General features: G+C 51.0%; 5 protein-coding genes across 5 annotated transcripts; 3 read left to right on the plus strand and 2 right to left on the minus strand.

Annotated features, from left to right (window-relative positions):
- Positions 1–33: 33 nt before the first annotated feature.
- On the minus strand, positions 34–2,742 carry CC77DRAFT_1042771 (hypothetical protein). Its single transcript, XM_018527283.1, has 2 exons — positions 2,063–2,742; positions 34–2,012 (listed from the first exon to the last, which is right to left on the minus strand). The coding sequence occupies exons 1-2, from the start codon at positions 2,570–2,572 to the stop codon at positions 291–293; spliced, it is 2,232 nt and encodes a 743-aa protein (XP_018383099.1). The 5' UTR covers positions 2,573–2,742; the 3' UTR covers positions 34–290.
- Positions 2,635–3,368, plus strand: CC77DRAFT_268085 (hypothetical protein). The gene has a single exon (XM_018530940.1). It carries the CDS (start codon positions 2,758–2,760, stop codon positions 3,304–3,306), a length of 549 nt encoding a protein of 182 aa, XP_018383100.1. The 5' UTR covers positions 2,635–2,757; the 3' UTR covers positions 3,307–3,368.
- A 250-nt stretch (positions 3,369–3,618) lies between these two features.
- On the plus strand, positions 3,619–5,769 carry CC77DRAFT_1064290 (hypothetical protein; the record flags this gene model as incomplete). Its single annotated transcript, XM_018528709.1, has 2 exons — positions 3,619–5,583; positions 5,638–5,769. 2 exons carry the CDS (start codon positions 3,619–3,621, stop codon positions 5,767–5,769), a joined length of 2,097 nt encoding a protein of 698 aa, XP_018383101.1.
- A 3,022-nt stretch (positions 5,770–8,791) lies between these two features.
- Positions 8,792–10,335, minus strand: CC77DRAFT_268124 (hypothetical protein). The gene is made up of 3 exons (XM_018530941.1): positions 10,067–10,335; positions 9,884–9,998; positions 8,792–9,790 (listed from the first exon to the last, which is right to left on the minus strand). Exons 1-3 carry the CDS (start codon positions 10,112–10,114, stop codon positions 9,015–9,017), a joined length of 939 nt encoding a protein of 312 aa, XP_018383102.1. The 5' UTR covers positions 10,115–10,335; the 3' UTR covers positions 8,792–9,014.
- A 1,602-nt stretch (positions 10,336–11,937) lies between these two features.
- Positions 11,938–12,349, plus strand: CC77DRAFT_268576 (hypothetical protein). Its single transcript, XM_018530946.1, has one exon. It carries the CDS (start codon positions 12,052–12,054, stop codon positions 12,292–12,294), a length of 243 nt encoding a protein of 80 aa, XP_018383103.1. The 5' UTR covers positions 11,938–12,051; the 3' UTR covers positions 12,295–12,349.
- The last annotated feature ends 198 nt before the right edge of the window (positions 12,350–12,547 follow it).

Raw genomic sequence — 12,547 nt, forward strand, 5'->3', positions numbered from 1 at the left:
CAAACAGCTAATCACATCTCAACGGCACGTTCGGACATGGACTAAAACATCCTTATTCCACATGTGGCTGAGACAGCTACTGGCGACCAAGAAAAGCCAGAGCCCAACCTCTCTGCCGCGCCCGATTCAGGCCCAATACTAACACACGGATATCTGAATAAGTAACCAAATCAACGCCTGCCTAATGCATAGTTCCTGTCTTGATCCGAGCAAACATGCCAAACTGACTCCTGTTTGCATACGACGTCATCCGCGTCTGAAACCCGAAACACCAAAAAATCACTCATTAGTTACCACGCATACCCGCCTCCGTTATCGTTGTCGTCATCCTCATTACCGTTCCACTCTTCGTCGCCGCTGGGTTCCGCGTCAAGAAAGTCAGCTTCATTGAAGATCTCTTCGCGAGGACGGAAGTTATCGATGCGGAAGATTACTGTGTGACACCGGCCTTGCACGAATGGCTCCTCTTCATCTGACACATCTTCTTCAGAGGCAGAGTCTTCGTTTGACTCCTCGTCGTAGCTGGTCGCTGCTTTTGAGCGAGAGCGGAGACGCTTCGAACCCCATCGCTCATCTTGCTTCTGAGCGCGCGATTGTAGCAGTGGAGCATCGTCGTCACTACTACTGCCGTCGTCTACAACAACTGGTTCGGGTTTTGACGTTTCTTCTGAGATGCCCTCAATGAACGAGTCTACCCTCTCTTCCTCACCACCACGTTCCTTCCATTCCCTGAAGGCCCTCAGAGACGCGAGGTTAGGATCAGGTGCTTCCCACCTTCTTGCATAGACCTTCTTGAACTTGGCACTCCACTTCTGCCGGAACTCTGCTCTCTGGCGCCAGTCGGTATCCACCATGGCGATAATGGTGATCTCCTGCAGCCAGGGCATTTCTTCGGCGGAGTTGATGAGCGAATTGAAGAAGTTGTCGGCAGACTTTGAATTCCACTTGCGTAGATACTGGAAATCAATGGTTCGAAGTGTTGTTGGCCAGGTAGGCATTTCGCTCTCACCAAGAAGTGTCTCGTAGAGAGGTTCGTTGTCAGCAGACATGACTAGAGAGCTATAGTAGGTTGTGTCCATCCTTAGAACCTCAAGCTTGGGACAAGAGCGTTTCAAGTCAACTAGGAATGACATATCCAGGGCCTGGTTGTGATTGAGGGTCAGTTCTTCAAGCTGAGAGCCATGGGTGGTCAGGAAATCCGAAAATGCATCGGAGAGTAGCTCGCCACAGTTCACGATGCTGAGGCTGGTGAGGTTCGTGGGCAGCAAAGGAAGCAGGCGCCCACTAACTATGCCGCAAGTCTCAAAGGATAGAGTCTTAAGATTAGGAAGCACAGCCAGCGCAGATGCTAGCAGCTCCTCTATTGTTGGCTCGCCCTGATGTTCTTCAGGATCCCCACGAGTGGCTTCAGGATGGAATTTAGTCAATGTTAGATCGCGAAGGCTCTGGAAAGCATGGTCGGCATGAATCGTCTTGATCCATAGAGGTCCTTGGCTACAGAACGTGCTGTTCCACCGCCAGCTTCTCAAACGCAGACTAGTTTGTCGAAGAGCGTCGAAGAGTTCAGCAGGATATACCCAGCGCCGAAGTCGTCTAAGTCGTGGGCGAAAGGGAGGCCGATCCATGGGATCAAAGATGTCAATCTCACGCAGTGTGGTCAGTGACCGTACCAGAGCCGCAAGATCGGTCACGCTGTTGGCATGATCCGTCAGAGCAGTCATCTGCGTCGCATCTAGCTCTAATCGCTTGACCATGACGCGATAATCATCGTGTGCCCCAGGTGGAGGAGTGATGAGGTGATGAACGAGGTCTTTGCGTGTCTGCCTAATTGCGAATATGGGCGGGTTTCGGTATAGGGCCGTCAGAGCCGGCTTTGTAAAGGCTGAACACGTCTTGGCCATCTGTACAAGCCATGATATCGCGGGGGTGGGCTTCATGTTCTCGTCGTGAAGCGGGTGGGAAGCGTAAACAAAGATTTGGAGGAGTACGTGATATGGCAGAGAAGCCCAGGCCTAGACATGAGTATTAGAGCTAGAACATATATGTGATGAAGCAGACATACCGGCTTGTGCCCATCGGAGGGAATCGTCGTCTTGCGCTCGACCTGACCCTCGTTGTTCGGCTTCAATGGTGCGCCTATGGTCGCCTTACGTCGCGATCTACTCCTCTTTATACCTACAGTCTTCCCAGATCGTGATACTGGTGCCGCGACAGGTCGTGGCCGTGTCCTCACCGTCATGACCTGCTCTTCTTCCAGCTCGAAGTCGCCATCGGGATCCTCCTCGTCTTCATCGTCTGTGCTGACATCTTTGTATGAAATCTTTGGCGCTCCTCGTCTCCGTGAGGTTCGTGACTCCCGTTGAAGCTTGACAGAAGCGGGCTGTGGTGGTGGAGAGTGCTCGCTTTCGCTGGCGGCTTCGTCGTCGGCTGCCGGGCGGCGAGTGGATCGGCGGGTAGGGACGGTGCGCTTTCTGGTGGTTTGCTCATAACCGGAGCTTTCAGAGAGGTCATCGTCACTGCTTGGCTCCTTGTACGATACAGCGCCGCGTTTGCGCTTCAGTGTTACAGCCATGTCGTACGATGTAGGGTCCAATGACTTCTAGGGCCAGCTTGAATTTGAGGGGCTGATTAGTGTTAGGTCTGACCTATAAGGGGCACTTAAGCCCTGCAAGGCAGTCGCGAAGGTGCATGGAGCAGGTCGAAATGTGAGGCAAAAGAGTGGTAGTTGGAGGCGAGTGTTGCGACAGTGAATTGTCGATGCATGCGGACCACGGAGGTAAGAGGCCATCAATGAGATCATCCAGGATCACCAAGCCAATGCAGCTTAGCGGCACCACCCGTGTCCACGTGACCCTTGTCAACACAACTCCCGCACACAGCCGTCAAGCATGTGGAGCGTCCGAGGCGTTCGCGTTGGCCTACAGTGAATGTTGCGGATACAGGCCATTCGCCTTCTCGCCAGCTGAGCGCTATCCGCTTGTGCGCCATCGCGTCGTTCCTGGTTGCCATCGTGCGCCACAAACCTCTCCGACACAACAAACAGCGACAGCGAGAATACAACTGACGCGACCCTTTGTCAGCAGTTCCAAAGCTGAATGGACAGTGCATGATTGTTGCGCGTTGACTTATATCGTGGGATTGTCGCGCGCGGCCCAGGGGCGTCAGACCGCTAGAAACAACGACAACCCTGCTTTCCGCCATCTTCACTTTCTCATCCGTCTTTCCATCTGCAAAGCCATACTGCCGACACCCAGGACAGCGGCGAGCAACCGCAAAACTCTTCATTCTCTCAATTGGCCCCACTAATGTGCGCCATCACCACTCGTTCTCGGTTGCTATAGGATGCAACTGAGCAACCGAGGAATTCTGTAAGTAGATCAAAGTCCAAGCAGAACGTTCCCTAACATGCGTGTGCGCCGGCAGAGCATGCTAGGACGGCGAGACAGATTTTCTGGAAATATACTTTTTTACGATTATCTTTACAAGAAGAAAAGGCTCCCATTCTTAGAGCGGAACAGAAAACAAGTGCACTCTTCCCGCAACGAGGATTACGACAAAAAGACAGGATTCGATTTTCGTGCCACTTGGCGGCCTCCATCTTGGGATTTACTGGACGAGATGGTCCTAGTAGAAAGGGAAGCAGGGTCCTTCGTTCTTCAGGCGCACAGTATTCGTTTACAGAACGGTCAGCAAGCTCCTCGTGGTGGTCGTGGAAATGACCTGGCAAAGAAGGCGCGGACTTTGTTGCGATTGACTGCGTCGATCAAGACGTCGGTTGTTTCATCATCTCCTGATCCGCCATGTAACAATCCGCCCGAACAGGAGGCAATCCTGCGAGCCACTGATAGGCGGTCGGATCGGGAGGCATCAATCGAGATGGAGCCTATCATCATTTATCGTGAAGACTGGCACACCGATCCCAGTATTATCGACGAAAATGACATACACAGAATAATGCTCAGTCTGAATTTCGACAATGACAACAATCTCAAGGACTTGTGCGAGTTTATGGGCCTCAAAATCTCGGATTCATCAGCCCGCCTGTCTACTTCGTATGGGAATATTTTCGACGTGCCAGAAGGGAGGGTCATCTTACCATTGAAAGCATCTGGAAACCAGCTCGGCATGGGACTAGAGGTCAGCATGCATTGGAATCCGCTCAAACGAGACTCTGTCTTGATAAGCCACAACCGGCATCTTCGAAATACGATAGAATCTTCCAGTTCATATCCGACACCACCTCTCGATCAGGAACCCCGATATAGGCTCACTTTCGTCTATGGCAACGACACTCTTGAGCGATCTGAACTCATGTGCCCGCATTGCTCAAAAAAGAAGATAGCAGATATCGAAGACCTCAAAATGCACCTCATCAGCTGGCACGAGTACTTTGACTATCATGTCACCCTGGAACAAGTCGACGAACATGGGATTGAGCACTGGCGCTTCGATAGCGAAGTAGCCAACTATAGAGCGGGTCAACGTGCAAGTGATACTGCCGATGAGCCTGCCGACGTGCGTGTACTCGCACCAGCTCAGCCCTTCAACAGACGAAAATTCTTGGTAGGCGACGACGAGTTCGAAAGAACTGCCAGGATAGAAAAGCCTACCAAACACGCAAAAGCGAAACCAGCAACGAATAGCTTGAAAGTTGCGCCAGGACCGAGACCACGGAAACCTCCAGATCAAGTGCAGTCCAGACCGCAAAGGGAGAAGAAGAGATTCGTCGTGCCAAAGGCGCCAAATGGTATCACCTTCTTCCGTTTGGTTAGCAAGAGACCTCTACAACCCGGCGAGGTCATCAGTGAAAGCGACGATGAACTGGACGAAGGGTGGATGTATTTCCGGAAACACGTGGAGATCGACAAAACAAAATTATCAGAGGCTTCTAAGCGTTTCTTGAAGATCTATGATGACTTCATGCACGAAGAGAATCTGCAATCAGAGATGCACGTGGAAGAGTCCATTATTCGATTTGCGCGACAATGCCGCCAAAAATTGCTGGACGACAACGATGTCTATTGCGAGTTCAAGAAGAAGATGGACGAGCTGTTAGAGGAGGACATTATATCGAAAGAGGTGCACGAAGCATTGGAGAATATCGTGAACGCCAACGAGCTTTCTCAGCGTCTAGCATATCTCGATATCCAATATCAAAAGACCCCTGTTGCCCCTACTGACAATGGGGCGGATCAGGGCCTTGTGCCGACGCAGGATCAGAATATCGAACGCAATGCTATGGTCTCGAGTTCTGCCTCCGACCCAGACCATGAAAACGAACCAATCCTTGATTGGGTCGCCTCTTGTGTTGACGCGACCCCTGAAGGGAACAAGAGTCATCAGCTAAGGAAAGATAAGGGCAAAGGTAAAGCCGTAACAACTGAAGCTGGCTACCTTACTCCTGCCAATGGAGATCATGATGGCGATGTTGACATGAGCGATGGAACATCGCCAAATATACCATTGGAGTCAGCAAAAACACCTCAAGACGAGGACGCTGAGCCGCCATACGATCTATGTTACTGCGACAAAGATGCATCGGCAAAACCAGGCAAAACTGGCCTCATTGCATGTAACAACATCGTAAGCTCAGCAAACCTACAACACATGTGAAATCGTGAACTAATATTGTTACAGGACTGTATACGTCGAATCTTCCATCTCGCATGCATACAACAACACAGCAAAACATCAACGCCAATACTCACCCCGAAAACACGAGACTGGACCTGCGATGAGTGCAAAGCCGATTCTAACGCGGCGAGATAGCTTCTCGCTGCCGAAGACTGTGTGGCGCCGTAGCGAGGTATCCATCTCCATTGCTTCTGTTTTGACTGACTACGTTTGGCGTTGGTAGAGAAAAAAAAATGGCAGTAGCCTCGGCATTGACATGTGTTTTCTGTTCTGTTCGGGCGGACTATTACTACTTTCTCCAATACCTCTTCTCGATACCACTAGCATTTTGAAGGTTGTTTTCTTCTCAGGCGTTTGACTTTGTACTTAAGCTTGTTTTGTTGGGTTGCATGGAACGCGAGTGACGCAATATTTGATAGCCGATATATCACACTGCTACCATTGTTTGGGATTGCCAGTTCTTCTTGTCGTTTGCATGGGAGCTAATCCGCCGCCTTCGCCTCGGAACATCTTTGTCATCATCCAGATGTAGCGTGGCACAAATACTGTACCACTGTTACTTTGTGGTAATACCGAGTCGTGGAGAAAGGAGACATGTGTCTGGAAGATTCACTCGTCATCCAGCATACCAGCCATGCTGCGTACCCAACTTCAGCCGTGAAATACTCGTCATAAGCGACTATCTAGCTACTGGCCTCACGATCGAGGCGACAATCAAGCACGTAAGCCATTGGAAACAATTCCCCCTAGATATCCTATACAGTTTCTACTATATTTACCTCCATTATCTCATCTCTTCCTCGCCTAAAGTTTCCCAATCTGGACACGAAAGCAAATTACCACCACCATAATCACATTAGCGCAGCCGGGCAACAATCTCAGCTAAGGATGCCCATACTCCGCTTCTAGATGGCATTAATCCGCAGCAAACAAAACTTTGCCTTTGTCAATGACAATGCCGGCTATAGCCTCCCCTTCTTTTCTTCCTTCTCCCCCACATCTGCCAGACCCCTAGCTCCCATCTTGGATACATATGCATCAAACCCGCTGAACGCCACATCTCCCCATGCATGCGCATACTCTCAATACACCCATCTTGCCCAACAGAGTAATGAAGTAGATGATTCCAATGCAGGAATCCATCATCAATATGCAGGTACGAAGCATCGTTCATCTAAACAATCTGCACCTTGTCTGTTCTGCATTTCGGATGCCGCGACCGAGGTGCAAAGACTAAGCGGATGACATGCGGTAGTCTAGAAAGAAGGAGCACGCGACGGGCGTTGTCAGATTGAGATGTCTCTCCTCCGCTTAGCCTTGCAACATCGGTTATAGCACCCGGAAGGAGAAGGTGGAAAGGTGGGCCGGGATGGAGGGTATAACAAGATTTACATTATGACGATCAGATGTAATATACGAGCGCGTCTATGATAGCAGGGTACCATGGTGTATGTTTCAAGTGATAAGCGAGAAGCGACGACGGCGGCGCTTCGACATGAGGATCAATGAAGTTTGTTCAAGGTGAACTAGACGGTTTGCGCTCAATTTGCATGTCATTGACAGTGACATGACCCACGCCTTGGAACGGATATCGCACGCGCGACAGACCAGCCTCTCCAACCTCATCCAGTCCGCCCCAAGCTAACGAACATGTCACTTAGCCCAACTATCGACCACTCACGACTCTCGGATCTCCGGAGAGAACGAGACCATGAACGCTTGGTCCATGCGTGATATCATATTCACCTACCGTCCTCCTCTAACACGCCAAAGACGGCTCAGAGAATAACATGTATTGGCAATATCGAATAGCAAAACGCTGGCGCTGGCCTAGCTGCCTGTATTTAGTTTCGCGCGCCATGTCAGAAAACGTCTGTATAACAGCCAGGCCGTTTTAGGTCGTTCGCACCGTTTCGTTTTGACAAAGTAAAGTTTCCAAAGTCTAGAACGGCGGTAAACGTTTTCGTTTTCATTCTTGCTAGGCCGGTGAATAGGCGCCGCTGTGGTTTGTACAGGTAGGCGCGATGTGGGGTTAGCCTGGTAAGATCTGATACGGCGATTTATTGTCATTAGGTTCCGTCATCACATCTCCTGATCCGAGCGTCATGGGTATGAACGACGTGTTTTGCAACACCATCATCGTGGAAATTCACTGTTAGGAATTACATACCGTTTAGCCGCAATGTTTACCACAGGCTAAGTTGGTTGGGCAGGCAATGTCTGCTTTGGATTTCGGTGTTGGGACTTGGTCGATGCGTGCATGCGTTGGCGTCATGTCGACTCCCCTTTCGTACTGCAGCAGTAGCATGTCTGCAGAGAACGCAAGTGCGTAGCCGCAAATGCTGCAACTCGAGTCATTTCCTCATAAGTCTCTCAACCAATACTCATGCCGAAGTTTTGCCAACCTCCTTTCCGGCCAGATTTGCGGATTTTTCATGGATGCGATTGATTGTCAAGTGCGGAGGATGTTTTGGAGGGCGCTTACATGCAGATTGCCGAACATTCTTGCGCGGAGTAGCGAAATGTTCCCCCCTGCGTCGCAGACTTTGTGTATGAAATACGAGAACGGGCGATAGTAGTACCGAGAGCTGGTAGGGTATTCATAGGTGAAACAGGACCCGTTGCTTGTGTCGCGCGCCGCGGTTCGCGTTGCCCTACGCTGCCCGGTTCGGCCCTCCCAACCACTTCTATGCTACCTTCTTGGTCAGCCTGCAGGTCCTTGACGTCGTAAAATGCTAGTACTCGCTAGATGAATGGACACCAGGATACGTACATTGACATGCAGGAGAGAGGTGCGACGTGGTACGAGAGATACTCGCTCAAAGCGTTGAAAGACTGCGTACTGATTGGCCATGGCCAAGTCTACCATTGATGCTGTTGCTAATAGGTGCTTTTTTGTACAGAGGCCGTGATGCGGAACTGATCGGAAATCCATCTATCGTACACGTTGCGAAAAAAACAAGATGGCTGGCATAAGCGCCTTACTGCCGAAAGAGATATGAAACTCTTTAGTCGTGAAGATAGCGATAGTAAGACATTAGGTAAGGGCTCATCATATCTCGACTTTCGTAAAGTGTCGACATGCAGTCAATGAAGAAATGAATGAACAGGTTGTGACAAGGAAATTGAGCTTGACGGAAAAAGATAGTGTGTCTGGGGGCACAAACAGCCCCAGAACAGCAATAACAACATGAACATGATAAGTGATGCGCGCGCATGACTGGTGCTCATCAAATGTGGTAGCAAGCGTAAACGGCAGAGCGTACCTCCATGGTATCATGGCTATAGTTCATCGTGAGTGCGTAAGTAAAGTCGTTGACAGAACGCTTTCAAAACAGGATTACCGCCGTATGTTGCTTTTGTTGACGAAAGAAACGCTGTCATATACCGACCGTATCTTTAAACGAGTGAGGTGTCGTGGTTCGTGGTTGAGTCTCTTCGACCCCTTCCATACGCACATCTCTGTCCCTGGATTCTGTGGAAGATGGCAAGGGCGCAGAGATGGGTGTGTATGTTGAGTATTGTTGGCTGCGGCTAGGATCTCCTGATCCATATGCGAGCGGAGACTCCATTTCGCTGGTTGCGCGATGTTTTTCTAGTTCCAATGGTTGTGGCCTTGTTCGTCTTCTCTTGCCTGATGAGGACTCTGACCCGTGTTCTACCCCGATTTGGTGTTGCGGTGTCATTGCGGGAGCCTGCTGCGAAGGCGCTGTTGGTGGTGGTGTTCGATCGTGTGGCCGAGGGTCCGAACTGGGTGGTGAGGGTCCAGGTGGTACTGTGATAGATTGCCTGCCCCTCCTAGGTGGTGGATATACCTCTCCTCTCGCGGCAGCCTCTTGCGCTCTTTGTTGTGCCTCCGCTTTTGTTGGTCTTCCACGTTTCTTTTTGTTCGCTGGCTCGCCAGATGGGTTTATGGTGGATGTGTAGGCAGGGCCTGCAGGCATGAATTCTCCCGGGAACGAATGCGGGGGACGAGGTTGTAGTAAGCGGCCGACAGGCGTGGAAGCTTCTGGCTGAAGTGGTCGCTTTCTGGTAATGTCCGGTCCTGGATATAGCATCGGTGCAGGTAGCTGGGGACGTCTGTACTCTTGCCCAGGCGCGGAGTAGGTCGCTGCGAGGCTGTCGAATGCGATCTGACTAGAACGAACAGACCGGCCTGCAGCGCGTTAGTTTACTCTACTGCAAATGTTACGTGTAATGTTGAGTGATGAGCGTGTGCTATGAGAGCATACAAGTAGACAGCACATACCTGGAGGCAAAGCCATATCGTTCCATCGTGGCTGGATGTTGGTGTCGCGTATGATTCCGAAGAGAACATGAGATGGTATTGGAGCTGCTTTTAGTATTTCAGCAAGCAAATAGACCTAAATTGGTTACATCAGTTTCCCATACGTGATGGATGTACGTGTTACCGTATTTGAGAGGTACGTACTTTTTCATGCTCTGCCCATGGTGGCTCGCGCGAGCTCGAGGGCTCCATGTCGTGATCCTCGACAGGCTCAAAATACGCGAGGGCAGAGACCAAGAAGTAGTAGTGGCAAAAGCTTGCTGTATGCAACCAGACTAATTGAGCATCGATCACAAGGCCGTAAAGTAAGTGGACCGGCGCGAAGAGCAACGCGCCCTCGCGCGCGGTTGTATAGCTGCGTCTACCAACAGAACAAACGAGAGTGCTGAAACGAAAGAGTAACGAGCGGTAGAAGAAGAGCACCAAAAATCAAAGAAACCTGCGGCGGGCTCTGGTTGTCGTATTCATGCCAGCAGGCAAGAAGGTTGTGTCAAAAGGGACCACATGAGGCTGGGTCAAAATAATTAGGAGAGACAGCTTCCCGTGAGAGATTACTGGGGAGAGCCACCCGGTATGTTATACATTAGCGGATTTCTTCAAAGACGAATGGGAAGCGACTAGTCCCCACACCAAGAATGCAGCATCCAAGGCTTCCCGCACGGTATCTGTCTAAATCAGTACTTGTCGCAAATCGATAACGAAGCCTACGTATGTAACATAGATCTGGCGGCGCTTTACCCCATCTCGAAAGCCTCAGCGGATGTTCGAAAACGATTGCGCAAACCGATGAGCCAATCGCCTAGAGAGTACGCCAAGCCGTGTCTCACCAGCCGTGGAGGGTTTAGCCTGAGACCAACGGCCCTTCCCTTGCAAACCAGTCCCTGCCTTCCTTTTTTCTCATGTACGCTTGCCGCCTTTGTTTCGGAGTTTTGACAGTACCATGTTCGTCGCCATGACGGCAAGCGCAATCGTGGGGAGGCTGAAATGTCGCTGCGCGTACCAGCGTTGGTGTCCTGCGCGCAATCTGGCAAGAACGGTTCAGCGCTGATCGTCGTGAAAGCGCGTCGCGCCTGATGGGGCAGCGGAAGACGGCGTCGTCATCCCTGTCTACAACGGTGCCATGAGTGTAGTCTGTTCCAGGACGGCTGCTGGGGAGGTGTGTATCGAGAGGCACAAACGTCGCAGCTGCGTAGCTTGATACTGGCTTTCTTATACCTGGCCGGCGACCAAAGTGCGCACATGCATCGACACGTAGCACTCTCCTGCGCAGTCTTTTCACATTTCACACCGTATGGCTACGCGGAGCCAGTTGAAACCAGTCCAAGATCGGGAGCGGCCCGCGATTCGGCATAGCCCCCAATGAAATTTATCGCCATTCGCTAGGTCGAAGTATCTTTTCTCAGCAGGCAGTTGGACCCGCTGGCGTTCACCAAGTGACACTCTGGGCCGTATAGGCGACATCTTGCCGGTGCGTCCAAGTCAGCTGTCGTGCTGGCGTCATGGGTTCTGCTGTGAAGAGTAGGTAGCCGTTCAGTCAGAGTTCTGCACTAGTAAACTTGTGGACTGTGCTCGCTCGAGTACGCCAATGGGAAGCCTTGGCCAAGATCCAAAACACACCATGGGCGGCCTTAGTTCAATCTGCCACCATTTAGTCTTTCGGAAAGTTGGAACTCAAGAGCAAGCACATGCACCAGTGCTGTAGCTGACACTCCGAACGCCAGCCATCTTGGGGAGTCAGTCTATGATGCTAGCGCTAGGGCTCGGACATTTCAAGCCGCTGAACACCCTGCTGCAGAGGTCACAACACATGATCAATCTGGCGCCGGACATGGTACATCGCATTTCGAGTTCGCATCGCGAAGAAACCCGTTCGTTTTTCGGGCAATTGGGTTCGCGCTAGTCTCGCCCGATCTGGATCTGTGGAAAAGGAACGAGCCAGCCGGACTCTAACAACCAGCCATCCTGTCTTTCCCGATGACTGAACAGCTCCAGCTTGCGTAAGCGGTCAACTCACACGCTGCCCTGAGTCGTGTCCGATCCGTGTTGCTCATACTGCTTGTTCAACATGTCTCGTCCCCTGGGTCTTTGCTCGGCCCGCGAACACCGCACGTCTCGGTGACTCGCGGATAATGCGCCGATCACAAAGGTATTCTGATACATTGTCCACTACTCGTTCACCATCAGCCGCGGGTGCAGTGACAGGCACAGGGTGTTTTACGGCATTTGTTATTGCACTTGCACATGAGGATATATTAGTTTCCCCATCCGGTAAAGATCTGTGCAAGACGCTGGGCTTTCCCAGTGCGTACACGGTCCTGACGGCTCAGCAACTTGATGTGAGATACGTTCAATGGACTTGCTCGTGTAAGTGAGAATCCTCTTTAGCAACTCAGATTAGATTCTCGTCCTATGTCGCCCATAACAACCACCCTACTTTTCCGTTCTGACAACTTCTTAGACCGTCCACGAGTCGCCAAGAGTTCACTTTACGGACAGTAGCTCTGTGACCCAACACCGGAACTCACACAACTCTATCCAATTTTTTTCTTCTAACAATATCATCATCATTGCCTCTATCTTGTATTCACTTGACATGTTTGCGTGCGCCAATGGTAGATATGGCCA

The sequence above is a fragment of the Alternaria alternata genome, assembly GCF_001642055.1.
Source record: "Alternaria alternata strain SRC1lrK2f unplaced genomic scaffold CC77scaffold_18, whole genome shotgun sequence".
NCBI lineage: Eukaryota > Fungi > Ascomycota > Dothideomycetes > Pleosporales > Pleosporaceae > Alternaria > Alternaria alternata.

What these genes read in the sequence shown, in the direction of transcription:
- CC77DRAFT_268124 (XM_018530941.1), bottom strand. Translation starts at nt 10,114, where the DNA reads ATGGAGCCCTCGAGCTCGCGCGAGCCACCATGGGCAGAGCATGAAAAA. An exon ending in CATGGGCAGAGCATGAAAAA is followed by an intron (nt 9,999 to 10,066) that starts GTACGTACCTCT and finishes TAACCAATTTAG; the next exon opens with GTCTATTTGCTTGCTGAAAT. An exon ending in CGATATGGCTTTGCCTCCAG is followed by an intron (nt 9,791 to 9,883) that starts GTATGTGCTGTC and finishes AACGCGCTGCAG; the next exon opens with GCCGGTCTGTTCGTTCTAGT.
- CC77DRAFT_268576 (XM_018530946.1), top strand. Translation starts at nt 12,052, where the DNA reads ATGCGCCGATCACAAAGGTATTCTGATACATTGTCCACTACTCGTTCA.
- CC77DRAFT_268085 (XM_018530940.1), top strand. Translation starts at nt 2,758, where the DNA reads ATGCATGCGGACCACGGAGGTAAGAGGCCATCAATGAGATCATCCAGG.
- CC77DRAFT_1042771 (XM_018527283.1), bottom strand. Translation starts at nt 2,572, where the DNA reads ATGGCTGTAACACTGAAGCGCAAACGCGGCGCTGTATCGTACAAGGAG. An exon ending in CCTCCGATGGGCACAAGCCG is followed by an intron (nt 2,013 to 2,062) that starts GTATGTCTGCTT and finishes ACTCATGTCTAG; the next exon opens with GCCTGGGCTTCTCTGCCATA.